This window comes from Rhipicephalus microplus, chromosome X (assembly GCF_043290135.1).
Source record: "Rhipicephalus microplus isolate Deutch F79 chromosome X, USDA_Rmic, whole genome shotgun sequence".
Classification (NCBI taxonomy): domain Eukaryota; kingdom Metazoa; phylum Arthropoda; class Arachnida; order Ixodida; family Ixodidae; genus Rhipicephalus; species Rhipicephalus microplus.
In genome coordinates, this window is record NC_134710.1 from 186,305,335 (window position 1) to 186,329,373 (window position 24,039).

Below are 24,039 nucleotides of genomic sequence, written 5' to 3' on the forward strand. Positions count from 1 at the left end.
TAGTAACCATGGAGCCGAACCATGAGAGTGAATTAACTAGAAGAATAAGGATGGGGTGGATCACATTCGGCAAGTCTTCTCTCAGATCATGAATGGTAATTTGCCACTAACAGTCAAGAGGAACGTATATACCAGCTGCATCTTGCCTGTACTTACCTACGGAGCAGAAACCTGAAGGCTTACAAAAAGGGTTCAGCTTAAATTGAGGACGACGCAGTGAGTGCTGGAAAAGAAAATCATAGGGTAACCTAAAGAGACAAGAAGAGAGAAGAGTGGGTCAGGGAACAAACCGGGGTTAAGGATATCATAGTTGAAAACAAAAAGAAATGGACATGAGCCAGGCACATAGCACGTAGGCAGGATAACCGCTGGCCATTAAGGGTAACCGACTGGATTCCCTGAGAAGGAAAACACATAAAGGGGAGACAGAAAGTTAGGAGGGCTGATGGGATTGAAAAGTTTGCAGGGGTAACATGGCAGCAGAAAGCACAAGACCGGGTTGATGGGCGGATCATGGGAGAGGCTTTTACCCTGCAGTGGGCATAGTCAGGCTGATGATGATGAATTGACCTATATAATTATTAGAGCATAGACACAGACAACAGCAAGTGATAAGTACAAATGACTGAAAGACCTTTATTCGTCTCTCTACAAAACATCTGTGTTCATAGAACACCAATTAAATAAAGCCAGATTTCTTGAGAGACAATAAAGAGAAGAAATGTGCGAACTTGCAACAAAACCATAATGAATGAACAGAACGTGGAACTTATTCAATGAACACTTTTACACCTTCCCCTGGCAAGTCCGCACATTTTAGCCCCAACCTTGTCGAAACAGAGCGAATATATTGAAAATGAGTATGGCTGAATCCAGTTGTGAAGGTTATAGGAGTGCTAGATGCTGATTGCTTGAACTCTTCCAGGCGCTGACGAATGCTGTTTTTCATTTGTGGGGTCACACCAAACTGCTCCATAGAGACAATACGCTTTGCCTCCTCTTCTGCAATGCTGCTTTTCCCAGTGTTAAACATTCTCCTGATAAACAGAGAAAAATAAAACACGTAAAAATGGCTACCAAAAGCAGTTTGAGAATACACATGATGTCTTACACATTCAAATGCATGCAGCTTACACAGCAATTCATCTGATAAGTCAATTCTCAAGTTAGTTCCAATTCTCCCTGTGTTAATTATAGAAAAAGGAACAACAAAAAAATTTGCCGAATACTGGTAAATACTAGACAAGCCCAGCTGGTCCACAACAATCATCCTGTTTTAGAAGTGATTTGCAACATAGATTTTCTTTTACTCCATAAAAGGCAAAAAGCAGTATAACTACTTAAAAGACTCGTTTATTACAGTCCTTGCTTACTGTGATATGAGTGTCCGAATTTTTCAGTGCTTGAAGACAGAGTTGTTCTGGTCTGTGTTTTAATACACAGATACAGCACTTCGTATACAATAATATGTTCTTTTTTTAAACTGTATGAATGTTGTTTTGCAGTATAGATGACTTAATACAAAATACAATAGGACCCCTTGGCAGCTGTGGAATCTACACAATGCTGTTGACCCAGTGTGTATTCTTTGCTATGTGTACAAAAGAGCTCGTATGCATACACACACACACACTCACAGCACCAGTCTGGCCTTGTGCTGCAAAGTGAGAACTAAGAATGAAACCTACATTTACTGAGATGTCGCGATAGTGTCATCATGGCCAAACACTTTTTGCTAACAGCATTATATAGACTGCCACAGAATAAACCATGCATAGTGTTCCTGTTCCTGTGTGAGCATTATTACACGCCTGGCCGTAGGTGTAGCAATAAAGTTACAGTTATAGCAGTGGCGACAAGCAACCAACGAACACCTTGAGAAAAGCAAGCAAGCAAGAGAACAAGATCGAGCTGGCTGGAGTGAAGATCCTGGGTGTCGCGCGACTGCGGTGTCGGGTTCCGGACCCGAAAACGTGAAGTCAGGCAAGGCCAGGACGCTCCAGCTGCCCATGGTGTACTGGTAGGTACGCGGCCTTCCCGAGTTCCAGCCATAACTGTTCAAGGTCACGTCTCAGGTGTCCGTTCCGGCCGTGACTGTTCAAGGTCACGTCCCAGGTGTCCGGGCTTTGACTCGGGTCCCGAACTACCCGCGGAGGGCGGAACCTTACGGGTGGTAATCAACTCCTCCAAACGAGCCAGCATCGGTAAGCAGCCGCAGTTCTTGCTAAGGCAAGGGCTACCTCGTCTTCTGCCAACATCGCCGTGCTGGTCAGCGCGTGACTCCAGCTGCTGAGACATCGCCAGCATCCGCCACCTCTACCCACCAAGCCACCGCCACCATCAACGCCACCGGTGACTGTTGATTTTCATAAACATTATAGCTGGACAACTTAAAGGACATGTTTTAGTTTGTCAGTTTAGACTCGGTGCCTGTACATTGTAACTTCATCTCTTTTTTTTCTCTTAATTATGCTTAAAGTTCCTACTTTTCTTTTCTTACTTTAAACAGCTTCGTCAATTCTTAGCTCCGAGGCTTTCTCTCCGAGCAACAATTTACTCATTCGTAAACCTGCATCACAAATTCCAACATGGCCTATCAAGTTCACTAGTTTGCGGATGCGAAAGACAGGTGGTCATTGTACTACATGCCGAGTGCAGCCGTAATTTGAGGGTAACGACATAGTTGAAAAGACTAAGAGAGTACTCATCACTTCAGCATTGGGCTTAAAGGAACACTAAAGTCAAATAACAATTTACGTCAGAGTGAAAGTTCAATGTATGACAACAACTAAAACGACAATATTATCAACAACAGTGCCCTACTTACCGAGAAATTAAGGTGAATGCACAAGAACACAAGCGCCTCAGCAGGACATTTTCAAAACGATCCCGATGACATCAGACGAACCACCAACAATTAATCACTAGTAATCGATCTAACTGCACTAAATAAAAACCTTCCGTGCATCAAGAGACGCAATAAAATGCTGCTTGTTCGTTTCTATTTGATTCAAGAAAAAAAAAAACGCCCGATGTTGCTATGCAGATTGGTGCGAGTAGTTCAAAAATTCAATTTTCACGTGATTACACGGGACAGGTGGTGCCATTTAGCGGGGCACAGTGGAAACAAAAGTGTCTGCAATCTCGAAGCCAATGGCGGGAAATTGATCAATGGCCGTTTTGCTGCTGTGGCTCTTGCTGCTTTCAGTCTGCTGCTACTAGCGCAGTAAAGCCGGGCAACCATGTGCACGGCAACAGTGACGCGAGACAGTTCGGTCGGTCCGCTCATTGAGACGGGTAACTTGAAGTGCGCTAACTCGATGCGGCGCTGTAAAACGCGATTTTATTTTAAAATAGGCCCTTCCTTGGCACGAAAATAAGACTACGAGGTTTCTGAACCACCATTTCAACAATGACATCGACTTAATATTTGGCTTTAGTGTCCCTTTAAAGGCCACTCTGGTGATTTATTTTTTTTTTACCGTGTCAGAGTAATAGTGGTTCTGTGTTCCTGACACACTCTCGTCATGTGCCCAATACCTGAAATGCTGAGCGAATTTGAAAATAATTTTTAATAAGCAAAAATGCACAATATCGAAACCCAACTGAGCGCACAGTCTACGTATGATGTAACGTTTTGCAGGAACCTAGAACCGGATGTCGTACAAGGCATACTGGTCCTGCCGGTGCGGTGTATGAAAACTGTGCATGCCAGGTCGAGCAGACGCTCGGGGTTTAGCTTGGAGCGAAGGTGAACACGCCGAACGTCAACTAACATGTCTGAGACTGACAGTGTTTCATAGCTATCCCACAGTGGCGACTCCGACGCAAATGATGCTGTTACCTCGTCGTTTTAGGGGTGATGCTCCCTACACAGTGGGTCGTGCGTCCGCATTGTATGTAGTAGTAGTAGTAGTAGTAGTAGTAGTAGTAGTAGTAGTAGTAGTAGTAGTAGTAGTAGTAGGTAGCCACCTCTCTTTTAGTCCTTCGAATGTACGCTGGATGGCGGTACTTGTATATGATGAATATATGATGAAAAGGTTTGACAGGGCGGTATTTAGTCTTCACTAGATAGATGGACAAACAGACAGACACATTCACGAATGAATAGACACACAGGCGCCGGCCAAATGCTGGCTAAATGTTGTCCTGATAGGACTCCGGCGAGAAATGATCGGAACACACGCGTGCCATTTTGCTCGGTAACCAGCTGTCCCGCCTGATCGCACTAATCCACACTTCTCGCAGAGGGCACTGTCACATGGAAAGCTGTGATGATAGACACTCTGCATCTTGTGTGAGTGGTTTGTGCAGCCCACAATGCAACACCAACTACCACCTCTTGCACACTCATCCACAGGCAACAGAAAATCAAACACCACGAAGGAAGGAAGAACACCGCTGCCATCGCCTTGTGGCTAGCACAGTAAACGCTGCAGTGGCCAAAGTTAGCGAAGCCACCGACTGTGTCATGTTGACATGCCAAACGTGACACAGAGCCAGTGTTGCCAATAAATATGGCAAGCCAGTTGAGCCAATTCGAGGCAATCTTTAAAATTCCTTTGCAAATAGTCAAAGCATCTCTCAAGCCTGTTAAGTTGGCATAAATGTCGGTAATGTACAAAGGAACGTACGCAGCAAATTTCACTGAGTTCCACTGACCTTGAAAAATCACCGGAGTTGACCTTTAAAGCCTATCTATGAACTGAGTAGCCATTGTGCTTCACAAAAAGTGAGTGACCTGACCTACAAGGAAGCAATTGCAGTTCTTGAATTTTATGTGCCCGAGTGAAATGAGATCGCTACAAGCTTCAAATTCTTTACACAAGTATTAAAAGGGAAGAAGAATCAGCTGAGCAGTTTATTGTGGAGCTCTGACACGTGGCAGATGAATGCAATTTCGGAGCCACGCTGAAAAGCCTGCTTCGCAAGGATAGTGTGCGGTATTTGCAGTAATGACATATAGAAGGCCCTACTTTCACACACGAAGTTGATGTTGCACGATGTAGAAAACATTATGCTGACACCAGACGTTTCAGGACAGGTCGTTTTGCTTATGAAAAAGATGGGATCGAAGGAAGAGGTAGAGCTTCCCATACTAGCCGAAATAGACAGCAGCAACAGGCAGGAACAAACTACAGTCAAGTTAGTGCATTATCGAAAGACTATCCCCAGCGTGAGAGCCATAAATACACTGGTGTGATTTGTGCTTTTAAGCATGCCAAGTGTTCAAAATGTACGAAAAAGGGAAACATAGCTACTGAATGTTGGGCTGCATGAAAGTAACTACAGCAGAAATTGGCACTGAGCAACGGCGCAATAGCCTGGCCACGCACTGGGACACCGCACCGCTCTTTGGCCTAGGGTACAAAGGAGGTGCGACAAAAGGTAAGCGTTCACGGGCGCAAGGCGTCCTTGGCAAAGTACGAATGAGCCCCAAACAAAGAGGGTCAATTGACGGGAAAAATATACGTGCTTAATCCATGTCGTCAAGGAGAGGTTCTCTGTCACTCCCGACGTGCACGTGTGAAACGTCCTGAGAGACTCCGCGCATGGGACCACAGTCAACATCCGCTACCGGGTGAGAGGGGTTAAACGTCACTCCCCGCTCTCCCAGCACGACAGACCACGGAGGAGGGGAAAGTCATGTCAGGACATTAGAACGCAGAATGAGGGGGTGGGCTAACCTCGATTCCCACAAGTGTCCTGGGACGTCTACTGCCAACATCGAGCAAGCTGGTCTTGCTGACTGACCGAAATTGGAGCTGTGCAGTCCCACAACATTGGCCAGGTTGACAAGCCTGTTCACGATTCTAACTGAGCACTCGCCACATAGCGGCCGCACCTGGAAACGGCACTAGCAGGGTCAACCTTGAAAAGAGATATGTTACCACGATGAGCGCGTTGAGAAGCGGCCGCATAGTTCTATTATTTTGGCCATGGCGTGCGCCCAAGCCTGAAAAAGAAGAAAGCGATGTCCAAAGAGCATTGCTGTGTGCTGCAAGGTGACATCGTATTGTTCTATCACTTTCCAAAGAATGCAGACGACGCGTGACAGAGAACGGCTTAGATAAGAAACTAACGCAATGGAAAGAAGGGGAGGGACACTGTGGTGATTTGTTGTAATAACTTCGCTCGTGATGACTTCATTCTCCTTGGTGTGTCCACCAATTATTTTGCATGTGTACATTCTTGTCAATATTTGGGCTTCTGAAAAAGGGGAGTATATATTTTCATTATACAAGCAAGCGCTTTAGAAAATTTGCTGCCTTATTTGTTTCAGTGTATTTTTCGCGTATGCTTGTCTTTTGTCAAGTCATAGTAGTCCTACCCATTCTCAAATTAAGCTTCTGTCATCCTACCCTCCTAAAGTTTTTGGTTTTAGATGTGTGTACATTTGTACAAATATACATAAAAAATAGGAATACCTAACCAAAAAAAATTTCGCGCGATGCCCCTGTCACTGACATACCTTTCTTCAGTGTGAAACTATAGTAGTGAAACCTAAAATAAAATATATTTATTATCGACAAATGTACGATGTTTATGCCTGCATTTGCTTTGCGGTGTCTACAGATGGTGCTGTGTTCTCATTAAACATAGCGCCCTGAGAGTTTAGGTTTGTCAGCACATAAGAAATTTATAAGGAACTGCAAGAGGCGTATGTTCCACCTTTTGAAGCGTTCGACTTGCGGGTGCATCGCTTGGTTCATTTTCGACACAGTGCAATGTAACTCATGTTGAAACAGGCTTGTTTCAAAGTGATGCAGTTATCACCATTCCCCTGAATAGACGATAGTTTTTTTTCTAGAAACTTAACATAGGTAACTAAAATATTTTTTTACTTCAACTAGTTATGAGTTCCTTAAATTTATTATTGCTTTCACCAGGGTCGTACGGCTGACATTTTTCGGGGGACAAGGTGGGGTTCAACCACTCCATACTTAAGTTAGTGCATACCTAATGGACACGCACCGACACGCACCGACACACACACACACACACACACACACACACACACACACACACACACACACACACACACACACACACACACACACAAAGGTTGCCACCTGTTCGGCTTTAAACTGGCTTGGCTGATATTTTTTTTTCAGACTGCAGGCCAGTTGCTGGTCTGCATCTACCGTCATTGGCCGTTTTTTTTTTTTTTTTTTTTTTCAGAGCAGTAAACGAAGCATCATTCTGATCACGGGTATTTTTATAGTTTTTATGCCAGCAAATGGACCATAGTAGGTTGGCTTTGTGTGCTGTTCTTGTTTGTACATCAGGTTTATTTGACTCAAGGAAAGCAATGTCACATTAAATGGCACTGCATGACAAAGACCTGACATTTATTCTTCTGGTAGCTCCTCCTCATGCCCCCCCTCCCCTTGCCGAAGGGCCAGTTTTTTTGTTTGAGAAAAGGTTACAACTCTAATGTGTGTGTGTGCGCATGTGCACACGCATATGCAGTAAACTCGCACTAAGACGAATTCTGTTAAAACAAACTATTGCTTAAGACGAACACAGGAGTGTTTGGTTTCACATAAACTAAATGTAAAAAAATCTGCTTAAGACGAACCACTAATAGGCCTATTCCGTTAAGAAAAACCCTCGCAGTGACCAACAATGACGGGGATTCTGCGCAACAAACATTATACCCTTAATAGGGGCATTCAGGTGAACAAAAAGCAAAATGAAAAAAAAAAGGGACACCCTGGCACAAAGACTCAAACCAAATCAAAAGCAAACTGCAACGTGAAGGCAGAAAGCGAGGTAAGTGGAAAAGAAAGATCAGTGCATAGAGCTGGTATCTCCCTCACCCCTAGCAGGTAGGTGGAGAAAGGACCAGCTTTATCAGCAAAGAAAACAACAAAAAGCATTCGTCCTTTTGGATTCTCCTTGTGCTCTCCAATTCCCCAACAGGAGTACATTGGAGAACAGAAAAACACAAGAGCTTGGCTAGAGGGGAAAATGCAAAGGAAAAAGGCGAAAAAAAAAGCTAAATGAAAGTGAAAACAGAAAAAAGATGGTCTGTCCATTATAATTACATGAAACTGAAGCCTCATATGCAGCACTTGCACTCCCACCAGAGGAGTCAAATGCATTGTCATCGCCGTCACACAATGGCGCCTGAGCACATGTTGTGGCCAGTTTGCGTTTTCTTGTTTGCATAAGGCCTGTACGCCTTGTATCTGTTCTCAGTGAAATGCAGCGAATTGTGATTCGCCATTTTCATTATCAAAGTGCACAACAAGGGAAGGTTATTTTGCACACTAAATATAACTACGTCCTCTTTATTGTGTGCCGGAAGCTTGCGATCGTGAGTAGTGTAAACGGAGATCTTCAGCTGCATGTTTTTCAGGTATTGTTACCACGGGCTGAAAATAAAAGATCCAAACCTCAAAGAAAAGCTTGCAGATTTTCATAAGCACTTTGGCATATATAGGCTTTGTCAAGGTAGTGATATGCAATAGAGGCATATCCAACAGTGATAGCAAAGCGACTAAAACAGCCTCTCGGAAAGTGGATGACTAGAAGAATAAAATTTCTATTCCTTGAAGGAAAATTGTGCTTGTATCCCCCTTTTTACCCTTTTCTAATCATCAAAATATGTCGCACTATAGTTTTATTGCTAAAATGTGATAGCAATTTATTAATGAGCATATTTATTATGAACTCGCAAAATCAAATACTCGTTAGATTAGTCCAATACTCTACTTGAAAGCACAGTTTTTATCGAGCCGAGTCAAATAAATGCTTTTTCTTGTTTCTTTCCACTCAATTGTAAGCATACTTCATTTAGTGTTTTCTATCAACCTATTTGGGTATACTTGATGTTGACATTTGGTTTTTGATGGCACTTCTGATAGGACGAACTCCTGATAAGACAAACAAATTATAGCGGTCCCTTCAAGTTCGTCGTAAAGGCTAACTTCGGCGATTTTTTTACCATGTCAGAATAATGGTGCTTATATGTTACTGAGACACTTTTGTCACCCGTCTGATAGCTGAAATGCTCAAGTTCGAAAATAATTTTTAATTACCGAAAAACCGTAATACCGGAACTGAAACCCGACCAAGTGCGCTTCTACGTGTGACGTAATCATTTGCCCGAACCTGCCTGATTGCGGATAATGCCCGCCTGATGGCACTACCTGCCCACGCCGTCCGCCGCGATAGACTAAAACGCTTACACTGTTATGGTGAATATATGGCGAATCGTGTACGGCTCAGAGTGCAACACCACTTGTCACCTATCGCACGCCCACCAACACGGAAAAGGAAATCGCGCGCTCAACTAAGAAAGCGCTAGCCAAACCTGCACAATCAATAAATACACCAGAATACAGCGAGCTCTGTGCTTGCTGCCATATTGAAAGGCACGTGGTGCCATCTGTGGCAAAGCAACACCCATGCACTGCCATGCAAGCAGACGCTCTGCAAATTAAATGCGAAACTTCACAACCCGAGTCCGGCTGTAAGCATGTTTCGCCCTGTTCTTTTGCTGGAATTTTATGCTGATTTCGTGTGAAACGTCGAGGAGACCTTCCTAGACAGTCTGAAATGTCTGCAGCACGTGCATTGCAGACTGCAGAAGCAACTTCATCAACTACGTATTATCCAACTGAAAGAAACGTTAACAGCGGAAAGCTTTAACTACGGCGTGCCTTGGCTGTGACAAGGCAGAATTTGTGCAGTAAGTTGACGTGAGCGTAGCGCTAGAATCTGGCTCCAACTTACGCTTATGCACCGCATGTGTATGAATTGCTTGTCTTGCCGGGCACTCGAAACACACATGCGGTGCAAAAGTGCCAGCCAGAAAAGATATTAAAATGCAACGGTGACGCCGGCCGAAAGCACATGTAGATTCGCCTAGTGACAGTTAAGGCATGTCGCAGTGCGAACGAGTCAAAATGATTTTCGCGCCGTTCACGTCTCCTTGCATTGCGATAGTAGGCCATTACAGTTGTACTAAACATGCGCAGTGCGTGCATCCACGCGTGAGTCGTAATATGTATATCCTATTATTAACATGCGGCCTGTGAAAGAGTACGGCAATAGTTTTGTGCCGCGTACTACAGGCATACTGCACGCAAATCGCTGCTGTAAAGTGAAACAGCTGGAGTCGCGCTAGAATAAACCCAATAAGTATACTTACCTGTACACTCTACTGGGCTCGTAGTTTTTCCTGCCAGTTATGATTATATCCTAAGACGGCGGAGCTCAGCGTTTTTAGTTATGGACGGAAATCTGCCATCACAAAACAACGCACCGGCACAGTTCCTGCAATGCACTGTGAACTTTACAGGCAGTGCTAAGCAATCTCTTCTTCTTGCGCTGGTTGTTGTCATATCAGATAACAGCGCAGTGGTACCCAGATGACATTTTACAAGCGGGCGCAGCGTGAACAGGCTTTTTCGCTTTTTAAACTCTCAAAGCCACTGCATGCCATGCTAGCGAGGCGCGCCTTGGCAGTACAAAACAAATTATGGCGTCTCTGGGAGCAAGAGTATACAATGCGCCTGGGTGCGAGATAGGCACGCTTTGGTCTATAACAGACATACAAACTCAGCCGTGGCACATCAGATCCGTCACTTCCACCATGCAAAACTCAACATCACATGCACAATATTGCCATCAATTCTGGCAAGCAAGGTGAGCGTTTGGAGGCAAGGTATAAAATTCATCTGAAACAAATTAGAAAAACTCTCAAGCTTGCATATGGCATGAATAATGCAAACGTGCAAATTAATGTACCCAGTGAATTTAATTCAGACCTATCGACCTAGAAAAATTGCCGGAGTTGGCCTTTAAAGGGGGCCTACTGTATCTATCTGCTTCGAATATCAAATACTACCAACACGAAAAAGCGAGGGTTCAGAAGCACACGGCCTCATTTATTAGAAACCTAATAACACTAATTGGCAAACGAAAAGAAAGGAGCACTCCTATTATAAGTGCAACTACTGTTTGCCTTATCTCAAGATATGCTTGCCCGATCATAGCTCCATTCTGTAATCATAAGAACGGCAGCGTATTCAGCTTTTGACGAGAAAATTGAACTCAATTGGATACATGCAATCGTCAACACGAGTTGCAGCTGAGAATGCTTTACCTGTAGCAATGCAGCAACACAGCGCACAAGTTCTTGCACCTTTCGGAATGCCCCGCTACACATTAGCAGTTGCACACTTCAACCTCAAGCTCACTAGAGAAGTTTTTCAACTTAAAGTAAATCTGATGCGGTCCGCCGTAGAAGCTCGACGTCTGCACACACAGTGCAACTATTTCTGCTGTTTCACCAGTGAAATCCTTTATGCTGATGAGAATGAGGTGGTTGAAAGCCAGCACTCTTTCGCCTTCTACAAAGCAACGCGATCCGCACCACAATCAAGAAACATCAGCACAGCGCCAAGCGAAAATGCCGTATTGACCCTGTTAAGCATAGCAATCTTTGTTTTTTCAACCAGCGTTGTCAGCATATGGAGTTTTATGGAGTTGCGAATAGGCTTTTGGTCTCGAAGACTTACAAAAGCAGAAAGGAATTAGTCACAACTAGTGCTGGCCCTAGTTTTAGAGGTTTCAAAGTTTCAGGAGTGCTTTCTGGCAAGAATCTTCACCTTGAACACATACCACAAGCCACTGGTGGGCCTATTTCGCAAAGATCACTCCCCCACTCATCATGGCTGCATGGCTACAGCATTGGTCCTTTCTATTGGGAGCGTGCCAGAACAAAGAGTTCAAACTTGACTTGGACAATATGAATACAGACGCCCTAACACTGTGCAGGATGTGAATTGAAGAAACAACACAATGAAGTATGGGTACGAGAGAGAGAACTCGCGCATGGTGTGCACAAAAAGAACATTTGCCTTACATATAGGTGTTGTTCATATGTTTGCGCCATTAAACCCTCTGTTCTGTTCCCCTCTAGCGGCGAAGGCACTTTTCTTCCAAACTTTTATGGTGCCGAAACCTGGGACTCTGCGACCCAAGCGACCCGACGAAAGAACTTTGCCTGCAACGAAGATGGAGCGCATCAAAGGCAAGCAAACTACTCAGCGAGTTCTGCACTTGTCACTACAAAACAAGGCAATACAACTAACCGAACCAAACAGGGTCTCCATATCGAATCTTCGTGCAGTGCACGACAGGCTAAGGGCATCAAATGACAGCCTGCGGGCTCATGATGTAGAGCTTGAAGGACACCTCACAGATGATCAAGTCGCAGAAGATTGCAGAATATGAAGGCTTTGCTGGTGCTGCTATGCCGTTGTTGCTCTGTCACCACATGAAGAAACTCAAGGCGTCAGCGTCATGGATCGCTGTCTGTGCTGCCACTAATGATGTCGAGAACAAAGGCACCACTACAGCAGGAAGTTGTGCTCTTGGAGATTTGATGAGACACGGGGTCACCAGCTCTTGCCTTCCTAAACTTGAGATGCTTCAATTCAATGGAAGCCCAATGCAGTGGCGGCCTTTCTGGGGCATGTTTAAGTGCACTGTCCAATTCTGACAAACATAAAACGATTGCACTATTTGAAGAACCTTATGACTGGACAGGCTGTAAAGGCCATCAACGGCATTCAAGCGACAAAGGGGTGATATGCAGACGCCATCACCCTTTTAAAAAATCGATGTGAAAACAAGAAAATCATCGAACAGCAATACTAGGCGAACCTGGGAACGCTTAAGCCAGTAAAGTCTTCCACTGATGTGGCCTTGTTGTGCAACCTATTGGACACCGTCCACATCAACATCAGAGGACTCAAGGCACTCGAATGCCCAAAGCTCTCCTATGCCTCCATGCTCATAGAGGTCCTGAAAAAAGTGACCCCAGGTGATGTCTTGATGGAATACTTCAAGCAACAAAGCCGGAGGACGAACGTCGAAGCGCTTACATCAGAGGCGAAACTGCAAAAGCTACTGGGTTACGTCGACATGGTGGTAGAGGGCTGGGAGAAAAGTGCCTTTGCAGACATCTATGGTGGTGGTTCGGAGACGATCAACAAAGGGTGTTTCACAACGCTTCACCTACAACTTCTGCTCTGAGCAACCACGCCCAAAACCAAAAAAGCGTTCCTCCCCCCACCCCCTCTTGAGCCCTCACTACGGGGTCATGCTCTTTCAACATTAGCATACACAAAAAATGCCAGGCCTGCGCGGTAGGCGCAGCACAGTTATAGCGAAAGCTAGAACAGCGGCCTTTTAGAGCCTTTTCAAAACACTCATTGAGTAACTACTGCAAGCACACTTACTTGGTACCCACTAGGGCATTAATAATAAAGTTTTGGATAGTAGACTAGCATTCGCTATGCTATTTTTCGTCATTCTTCTGAGAAGCGTGGTATCCGCTAAACATTTGCAAAGAATTTTGTGCCAATTGTCCATGCAGTGGCTGACGAAGATGAGGAATTATGGCTGAAGTGGGTATGCACCACAGTTAATAGGGGAACAAGAACAAGCTTTTTGTGATAGTTTGGAGCATTTGACGGCCCACTAGTTACGCTATTCGCATTGTGCGTCAACTGGTTGTTCTTTCACTGTTGTAAAACGTTTTATAACACATACTAACGCGATTGCTTTCCCGACATCAAGCCTGCCTAACACAAGTTTGACAATGAGTCACAAACACTGGTGTAGCTCAGAAGTAGAATATTGGACTGGCACCCAGCGGACCCTGGTTCGAGCCCCACTGTGCCATTGGCGCTAGGTCATGCCTGCCTAAGGCAAGTTTGACAAGTTATAAGCACCAACGTAACTCAGTGGTAGAATATTGGGCTGGCACGCAGCGGTCCTGTGTTCAAGCCCCACTGTGTCATTGGTGCAAGGTTTTTTTTTTTTTTAATTTTGCGTGATGTGGTTACGGACACCGGCGGCGATGGCGGAGAACAACTGCGCATGAGCTGAAAAGTGATCTCATAACAGATTTCGCTGTAATAAAAAGTCACCGAGCCAAGGCCGGCAGACCTTTCATGTGCACGAGCTAAGGACATCACTCTAAAGAATGCCATTGCTAAGAATGCCAGTGTAACAGGAAGCACATAGCCATAGTTTGCAACCCTGATATGCTCAGAAGCAGTGCTCAAATAAAGTGAGGGCCCTTAGCTTACACGTGAAAACGAATGAGTCGTGATCGCAAAATTTGAGAATGTGGTTCTGCTACAAACATTCTGAGCGTGGTTGCTAAACAAATGCGAGTCTGGCTTTATTAGAGGTGTCTTTGACAATGGAAGTCAACGGACATTTATTAAAGAAGATATCTCTAAGAGTGTAGAAGCTTTGGCTAGTTGGTCTGGGTTAATGATGGCTCCTTTCAAAGCATGAGACCAGCACTCCTTTCTACTCTGTCTCAATTTTTTCCTATGTTCTCACACCGTGAAACTCACCATCTCTAAAGAATTCAGCCTACCAACATTGCACACTGTTTGAACTTTGAGCAGCTGTTTGAACTTCTGACCCAAACCAGTTTGTGCAGAAGCTGTTATATGAGAAGTTTATTGCTGATATGACAGCAATTTCCTGGATTGAAAGCAGCAGCTGGCATAAGTCTGTTTGTAAGATCGGACCAGATGTGTAAATTTATGCTCAACCAAGTTCACCTGCATCAGCAGAATCTAAGCCTAGCTGTGATAAACACCAAGCTGGGATGGACGTTTTAAATTTCAAAGTTTGAGACCATGCGAAGAAGAAATTTCTCAGATGCTGTTTCACAAATCTAAGTACTTCACACGAGCTGTGTCAACACATACATGTCCCTCTTTCTGCAACAATTCTCGCATCTCAAGCGCATTGGTATCAGTGATCTGCTTATCAACAACTGCGAGAAAGAAACAGCCCGGCCATTCAACGAGGAGATACAGCCCAAGGACCAGCGATTTCAAGTCGCACTTCCTTTGGAGACTTTAAGCTCCACGCCAACAAATAATCGAGCAGTTGCTATGTGACGACCTCACAATTCAGCTTGACACTTTTCCACACAGCCAGAGCTAAAGCTTTACACTACAAGGCAATAATGCACTACCAAGCTGACAGGAACGGTAAAAAATTTTTCTTTGGAACAAGAAAACACATGCATAGACGACAGGCTTACTCTCAGATTACATGCCTTGAGGTAGCTCATCTCATGTGCGACAAGAACAGACCGTTGCTACTATCGAACTGGTAAACCATCTCATCATTATGCATGCTCACCAAACAGTGCTTCAAGGCAGTGTTGGTGCACCGTTACCAAGATTCGCGCTAGCTTCTCACCCGTGGTGTGGATAAGCCCATTTGCTTTCCCCGCTGCGCCTTTGCAACACGCTCTGTACTGCATTTTGGTGTTGCCGCAGGCAATAAAGCGTTGCAACCTTGAGCAGTACCGTGTTCTCGCCCGGGTGACGATTAACGCGTGCCCTGCAGCTCATTAAGACTAGACCCACGCTAGCGGCCGTACTCCCTTGGGATACGTGTATACTACAGTGTATACAATATAATTCTTTTGCAGTCTTCTTAAAAGGTTTGGCATTGTCAAAACAGACATTTCACGGTGTGTTTTGTCTAGCGCGAAACCATTTAAATGCCATAAGGAAAACGACTTGCGGTAGGATCTAGTACATGCTCTATATGAATGGCTCTCACAAGTGCACAAGAAAAAAAAAGCATGATATACACTTTCTTAGCGCCACCATAGTTTTACATGAACGTGGGTCCTGCAATATCTACTCTCGTTAATTCAATCGCTGGTCAGGTTCCTTGCTCTCCTTTGGCCACCGATAATTGGGTGGCCAAAGGAGAGCAAAAAACCTGACCAGTGATTGCAACTATACATAGCTAAACAGACTGAACTAAAAGTTCACAAAGGCCTCCCTTAATGGGGTGAGAGCCTTAAAGTCGTGGTTCCCAAAGCTGCTCATGACGACATGCTCCAACTCCTGCATGAGATGCACCAGGGAACGCCTGCAATGATGGCATTGGCCAATACCATTGTGTGGTGGCCTAGCATTGCCGAGGCTATTGAACAAATGAATAGAAATTGCCTTATAGGCATGAAATCAAGAGCAATGCACCGGCGAAAATCCCAGTAAGCTGGCTTCTAATGCCCAGAATCGGCCACATGTGCATTTGGATTATAGGGGTCCACCGAAAACAAAATAGTCTTAGTGGCATAATATCCACATTCAGAACTAATCCAAGTGATTTAAGTACAACGTGCTGCAGCACAATCAACTGTTTCATAGTTACAAGAAATCTTCATTAGGCTGAGCATATCAAAGACTATGGCAGACAACAGTACTCAGTTCACATCAGAAACCTTTACCAGGTTTCTAGCAGGAAATAACATCAAGTAGGTATCTTAGTAGAATATGCTATTACCCGGAATCAAATGAACTTAATGCGGTGCGAAGACACTGAGGGAAAGCCTGAAGAAAGTTAGGGCAAGTGACCTTTTCAAGCAAATAGCCAAACTGCTCTTTAGCTATTGGAGAACACATCTAGGTGATGGAAGGTCACTATTTCAACAATTGTTGGGATATCAGATCCATTCTCGGCTAGACACATGGCCCTCACTGCCTCTCACTTTTCACATTTGTTCGCAGACTGAACAAGAATGCAATCTGGGCTTTGGTACTCCTGTTTAGGCTCGCACCATCGAAGAAAGAGAGAAGTGGCTGCCAGCTACAGTGAAAAAAATCTAGAATGGTCAACGCTGAAACAGTAGCAGGTGAGCTACACCAGCACATGGATCAAGTTCCCTGAATGCTACTGAGCAGTCTCTGTGCAAGACAAGCGGCTGCCACAGGCGCTTCAAAGAGCACACTTGTATGCCAGATGCCACCAGAAGAAGTAAAATATCGTTTGTTCCTTTTTGGCATTAAAGGCATGTATATTCAATTTAGTTAGCCAACTACTAGTAATAATACTATGACTGAAAGCATTCTTGCAATCAAGAACTCAGCCAATACTTGTTTGTCCTACTTGCTACAATTTCTTACAAAGCTGACAACAAAATTGCGAAGAAGAGAGCAAGTTATTTAGGGCTGGTATCGAAAAAGTTTTCAGCTGTATGCAGTACAAAATTTGGCTCAAACAATCGTGGCAGCCTCGTCTCAGAAATTATTAAGGCTTTCTGAATTTCTTTCAGGGCCCCTTTAAGAATTTCGTGAGGTAAAATTCAATTTGGAGTCGCTTATTAGTGTATGCCTGATCAGATCTTGGTTTCAATACACAACACTTCAAAACATAATTTCTAAAGAGCTTCACACATATTTAAACCTGCATTATCGGCCAAATAAATATCAAGATGTACACATGAAATTTTGATTATTTATGCCTACAAATGTCCACACAGTGCCAAGAAAGGATCTGTGCTTGCTTAAAAGACCGCAAAGAAAAAAAGAGAAATACACAAGACAGCTTTCACTGCTTGTAAAATGGTGGTGAGTTACCTGCACATGGCACTCTCTTCGGCGAACAGCTTCCGTTTCATACAGTCTATGCTCCGCAATTGTTCAGCAGCATGAGTAGAGTTTGGTTGCTTTTTCAGGGCCTTTCGCAGGTAATTAGCTGCACCATCGAATTTTCCCATCATCTTGAGTCCTACGCCCACTCGATAAAGAGCACGAGCATCATCAGGATGGCTCTGCAGTGCTAGCTTTCCATATCTAATAGCTGACTCTGCTTTGCCCGTCTTGATGAAACACAGCGAAATGTTGTTGTAAAGCATGAGCAGCACTTCAGCACGTTCTTTGTCTTCATTCTCATTGCTTGTTCGTGCTTCTTCCAAGGCTTTTATGGCAGACGTGTAGCTCCTGATAGCATGGGCGTATTCACCCTGTTCATAGAAGGTGTTGCCAGTTTGCCTTTTGGCAACACATTTCTGAAACAAGAAGAGGTATATGATACGAATGAAACCATCAACAAGCACACAAAAAATAAAATGCATACATTTCCTGTGCCATGGTTACAAAATAATAAATATAAGCTTCATTAAGAAAACGTAGGTGTGCCTGTTCTTCATATCTGTAAAAAAAGTTACACTAACTGGCTTTTGTTCGAAGTGTGAGTACTTCCAGTCTGATAATATGAATACTCGACACACTTAAAAATTAAAGTTTCATTTTCCTAACTTTATAAATTCCTTTTGGCTGAATACTGATGTCAGAATCTGAGAAAATTTGTAAGAATGTTCAAGTTCTCCATCTAAAAAGAGCAATACAAACATATAGTGTACAGCGAAATTGAACAACCCTCAACACTAACAAATGCTTGACAATATAAAAATAAACGAATATAGTAACTGGATCTGAGCAAATTAATTTTTTGTGGGACTTGCTCACAGCCCGCCACCATGGATGCCACACCTTGATTCAAATTTCATCACTTTGATGTCCCTGTTAGTTCGGGTCTGACGTTACAGAACAGTCGTGCTTTAACTCACTGGGAGATCAGTTTCAATTTCACCCTCGAAATTCGATCATGAATATTTCAACATTTGTGACTTCTAAAAACTTGGTATGCCATAAATTACCATGCACTACATCTTTCTAACACAAGCAACTGCAATTAGATACATAATTAAAACATTTATTTACATTTTTTTTGTTAATGGCATCGCCATTTTAGCTACAGAACAGTATTTCTGCCTCCACATCAAGTATGTGTGCCAAAATGACAAGAGCATGACTGTCGTAAAATTTTTATTTAAAAAATCTGTATTGTCTAAAAAAACACACGGCGAATTCCATTGAGTGGGGAGACCTTGTGATCTAAACGTTCCGAGCCCCAGCATTCTCTTTGAGGCAGCAGTGAAATATGCTTGAAATCTATCAGTCACATGTTCATCGTTAACCTAATTCACAAATACATAGTATGTTGGTGCAATGAAGCATTCAGCAGACATCTTTGCCACCCGTACAAATGGAGCCAATACAGCCAACAACAGCGGCGTCAAACTACATATGGTTGCTACCATTGCCAGTGCACTTGCAGCTGAAGAATAATTTGGCGACTGACGTTAAAGGTCACATGACTCTCATCAACTGTGCCTACTCCATTTTTAGGCAAAAGCACTACAAGCTGCTCTTGGCTGCTCTCGGCACTGCAAAAGCGCTCCCGTTCTACCACCGCATAAAAGCGCAACCGCATGCACGCAAGCCCAACCACATGCGCGCAACCACATGCACGCAAGCGATGAGCGGCAGCGACAAACTTGTGCCGTCACGACGGCTGCAACCACATGTCGGTAACAAAGGGTCATTGTGATTAGATTGAAAACTATCATGGGCATACCCATAAATTGCTAAAAGAAGTTTAAAAGTAGGTTGATGACAACATGCCAAATTTATTACTCTTATGTGACATGAAGATGCAACAAAAGCGTTTAACGACCTTATTTTTTCGCACTCTGTGGTTTGTTTACCTGCGACAAGGTGCCTAGAAACGTATGCTACAACGACTACGATGGACTTCGCATGATGATCTGAGATTGCAGCAAGCAGCCATAATTGTGACAGGCTACCATCGAAACATCGAAACAAACCTTCGAGAACAAGATTCACAATAAAATCTGACCGCTGTCCCACTCTCTCCACGAGATGCGAATAAAAGAAAGGTGGTCGATACCTTGCATTCTTTGAATCGCTTGTGCATAACAAGCATCGGGAGCAAATTGCAACCAAATCGAGGACCAGGGGTGCAGCCATGTTGCCGGAAATTGTCACGCTGGCTTTCAGATGACAAGCGATCTTTTTTAGTTTTCCAGTATAGCACGATGACTATAAATGAGCTTCCTCAACAGCAAACCTTGTTGCTCATCACCGCCGCTTGTCACTGTCGCTAGAAAATCGCGCGCATGCGGTTGGCCCTTAACAGTGTTCTTAGTCCTGTTCGATCGCAAACATCCTGGCTCTGACGAGAGCACTTTCAGCGGGCTTTTGAGTACTCCTGGTTTCCCAATGGCATTCGCCATAAGGTTCCGACAGAACATACATCCTATATCTACCAGTACATCTGAAAATTGGAGGACAGTGTTAGGCTCATAACTCTGCCTATGTCACTACTGTAATCTATATTTATTTTAGCACAACAGCAGATGTGTTCAATACAAGTCAGTCAATAACAACAATAATAACACACAAAAAAACCACCTCATCACGGTGAAAAAGTATCATAAACGTACGACACTTGGTACAAGTACAGAAGCATATGCTACATATCACACACTGGAACTCAATGAAAAAAAGACTCGGCATACAATAGATTCTGGCTCTTGATGAAAATATTTTAAGCTGTTTTGTGCAATCTATGAAACAGTTTTGTGTAGCTGTGCTATAAAGAATATAAGAAATGCTTCTGGGATAATAGAAGTATCTTTCTGAAAGAAAACTTGCATCAGTACAACATTCCCGGACGCTGCAGTGCACATATAATGAAAAGAAGAAAAAAATCGGCTCTGTATCTGCCTATTTCACTGCAAAAGACACTGAAAGGCAACAGTCTTCTGCCAGCAAGCCCTGCTTTAGAATGCCACAATTTTCTCCTCGCCCTCTTCTCTCGCCTACGAAGAGGTGCAACAGGCGGGCAAGGAGGACATTGAGGCACTCCTGCCTGCGGAGAGGGGGGCGAGAACATCGAGGCATCTACACTGCGTAATATGGGCACCGTTTGGCAGTGATTTCAAGAAACTAAAGTATTTGCGAACAAAGCGCAACTAGTAGGTGGCAGCACTGTCATTTTAGCAAAGTACCGCATTGTCAGAACTGCATAAGAAACACTGCGGTCTTTAAAATTACCTATTTATGCATCTCATAAACAATGACACACACTACCTAGTACTCACGTATTGATGTTGCACCAAATTTGCACAATCTTTCCTTTTTGATTGACAATATTCACTAGAATGAACACAGTCAGGAGATCAAGATGGGAGGCTGTTCAGCAAGGTGTTAAACTTTTGCTCGAGAGGCTGAATCAGTTGACAGACAGACAGACAGAAAAACCAACCAAAACTTCTGCATTGAGGTACCTCAAGAAAGGCTAACATCTTTAAAATAACTCGTTTTGAAGCTATGTTAAGAGATACCCTGGATGCAAGCAAGTGCGCACTAGCATGCACTGGACCCTCAATACCGACAGCACTCAGTCCTGGTAAGCAATACATTGTACACAAAACAATTCGCTAAAATCCATAGAGAAGTTATGCACTTGCCTCCAGAGAAACTGTGTTCAAAATAATCAGCACACACTCATGAATTATTCTACTACAAAACAAAGAACATTAAGCAAAGTGGTAAATGAAAAGGGGCAACTTAATTGGCCACGCTAAGTAATACCCCTGTCACACGGGCACCCACGAACACCGCTTGACTCCCTCGTCTTTACAACGAGGGAGTTGCACTCCGTGTCACACGGCAACCTTTACGCAAGCGAAGGTAATTGGAGCCTTTCGCAAAGGAAGTTTGGCGACCTTCCTTTGCAGTGCAACAAGGTACTCTCGTCCCCAGTAGTCTGCAGGTCAGAAAGAAATTTGGAGCATTAAAATGGCCGCACTGAAAACAGTAATACATTTTGGCAATATTAAACATTCTTTCGTAGCAGTAATAATTCATAACGTGTGTTTCTTCACATATATACACGCCCGCCGGAGTGCAGCTATTCTCGACACTGTGCCTCGCGTGTAGAGCTTGGATATTTCGTCCGTGTGTGCCGTTGTTGTCGTCGCAGTGTTTGCGTTTGCCTGTGAGAGGAACGACTGACAACGCTGCATCATTGTCACCAGTTGAAGACACAGCACAGTATACAGTATAAAGACAAAATCTGCACTCACGAGGCAAGGAAACACAAGAACTTTTGTACATAGGCTTCAAAACAACCAGTTGTAGAGCACGGCACAATTGTAAACAAACATTTTAGGCATAAGGTTGCCAGCGTTGCTGCCAGCATTGCTACATTTAGCGAATGCATTTTCATTTGAAATAATTTTTAATGCTTTCTTCGCTTCAGACATACTTAATAGCATGTTTTTGTAAAGATTCACAAGAAAAGCAATTAGAGATGAAATTAGGATATTTCTGCAAAAATAAAACAGCGCCGGGTGAGCCCCTCGCGGCAACTACACAATCTTGTCAGAGCCATGTGACGCTGCCACAAGTTCATCTCCGTCGAACTCCCTAGGGGAGACTTCCATTGACGAAGTTTAACAGAGTTTGGTGGTGGTTGTATGAAGGTGTATAAAACGTGCTCGACAGAGTGAACACCACCTTTGAACGTGCTTCGTCAGGCTTGTCACTCGTTCGAATTCTCTCGTTCTCGTCCAGATGGAACAAAAGGGCTTTGTAAATGCAGCAGTTGCAGCGCTACATTGGCACTAAGAACGAGTGTGCAATATATATATATATTGCACACTGGGCCTCACGAGGGCATAACATTAAAATAACAACCATACAAACTTAAATGACTAAGCTTCGATGATTGTTTAACATAATCATACAAATTAATAATGTCAAAGGTAAGTCAAATGCCATCTCTAAGCATGTCTAAAACTTAAGCCCGAATCTCTCCTTAATACGGTGATGTGTTTTTTTCTACTGAAGTAATGGCACGGAAAATGTAGAAATGCAGCCATATTAACTCTTTCGTTACTACGCCTATTCAAATCGATCACTGCTGATTGACGCTTTTGGATCGTCGATATTGACAAGCTAGGTTTGTTTTTCGTGCACCCAACATTTTCTAGCAGTTAGTCCAGCCACTCAACTTTCAGAATCAATTTGAATTTGCCCGTTTTGGCAACATAGTAATTTTTGAGAGACATTTTAGCGAACCAATGTGCGTGTATTGTTGGAAAAGTGCAGTTGGCTGGCGAACTTGAAAGAAGTGCATGCCCCTCATGATTATGCTACAGTAACATCGAAATTCTGTAATAAGAATCTTTGCAAGCCAAATATTCAATTATTAAAGTGTCAGCTTTGCAATTTCACAATGTTGAGCAGTAATTATTGCCAGAAGTTTATGCCAGCTATTCAATAGATATCTGTTCCTAGGACTCATGGAACATTTGTTCTATAAAAATATTTACAAAGTTCCACCATGTGTTTAAAGAGCCGAGGCGGCCTTCTTTGACAGTTTCCAGCAGCTTTGGTTTTGCTTGCATCACTATATCAGACACAGATTCTCATCTAGTGTCACTAGTCGCTCCTATGACGCCGTCGTCTCGCACGCATGGGTACACACCAGCGCTGCAAAACGCATGCGCTGCTCAGAACTGTCTTGGTACCCCACCTGAATTAAGTGAGGGCGAGCTTAGAGTTCAAGGACGATCGCATTTCAGCTTGAAGTTTTATGGCAAAGATGTTTTGCATCAGCCTGAGACATCCGCAGCCGTTCATGGGTTTGTTTTGTTTACATCCTCAAGTTAATTCCTCCGCTGCATGTGCGCATAGTTTCTGACCTTTGTGCACACTCTTAAAGCTACTCTGGTTATGTGCGAGGACCACACTTCGCTTTGGCGTGGTGTGCTGGCGCCAGCTTCAGACCTCCTAACAACAAGAAGGCCCCCGGAGAACATCTTGGCCCATACTACGGAGTAGTGAGAAACGTTTTAGAACTGTGTGCGATATTGTCTATTTTTTTAAATATGATATGCTCAAAAATGCAAAGAAATATTCTTGGATGCATATATTGGAACGCCAACCTGTATGAAGTGAGGTGGCTCATGGAAAGAGGTGACGCTAGTTAAAATAACGATGTTCAGTGGACATCTCGTTTATTGAGAGATTATTCACTTTATGGGCATCCATCTATATTGGGACACCTGGAGACTCTTACCACAACACAACAAAAATTTACCGAGAAACTGTACGAGTTCACTTGTGCCTCACGAAAAACCATGCAATGAATCACTGCAAGGCACGAGCAATTAAGCAGCACCTTGGATCTGATTCTGAGAAACATTTTGTACAACATTAATTATTTTTTATACTGTTCCTGGGTCATTTATCTACAAAATGTATATACTGAATTTTCCTTGTTTTGAATAATTTTGCATATATA

General features: G+C 43.6%; 1 protein-coding gene across 6 annotated transcripts in view; it reads right to left on the minus strand.

Annotated features, from left to right (window-relative positions):
- Nucleotides 1-609: 609 nt before the first annotated feature.
- LOC119177290 (inactive peptidyl-prolyl cis-trans isomerase FKBP6) overlaps nt 610-24,039 on the minus strand; it is an 83,209-nt gene continuing 59,779 nt past the window's right edge. For 4 of the 6 annotated variants that reach the window (XM_037428744.2, XM_075878352.1, XM_075878350.1 and 1 more), the window contains 2 exons: nt 17,436-17,866; nt 610-1,037 (listed from right to left, as the gene is read on the minus strand). In XM_037428744.2, the coding sequence (XP_037284641.1) occupies nt 770-1,037; nt 17,436-17,866 (699 nt within the window). In that variant the 3' untranslated portion in view covers nt 610-769. Of the gene's footprint in view, nt 1,038-8,264; nt 8,382-17,435; nt 17,867-24,039 lie in introns of those variants that run through there. The other 2 variants (XM_075878351.1, XM_075878353.1) reach the window with 2 other exon arrangements.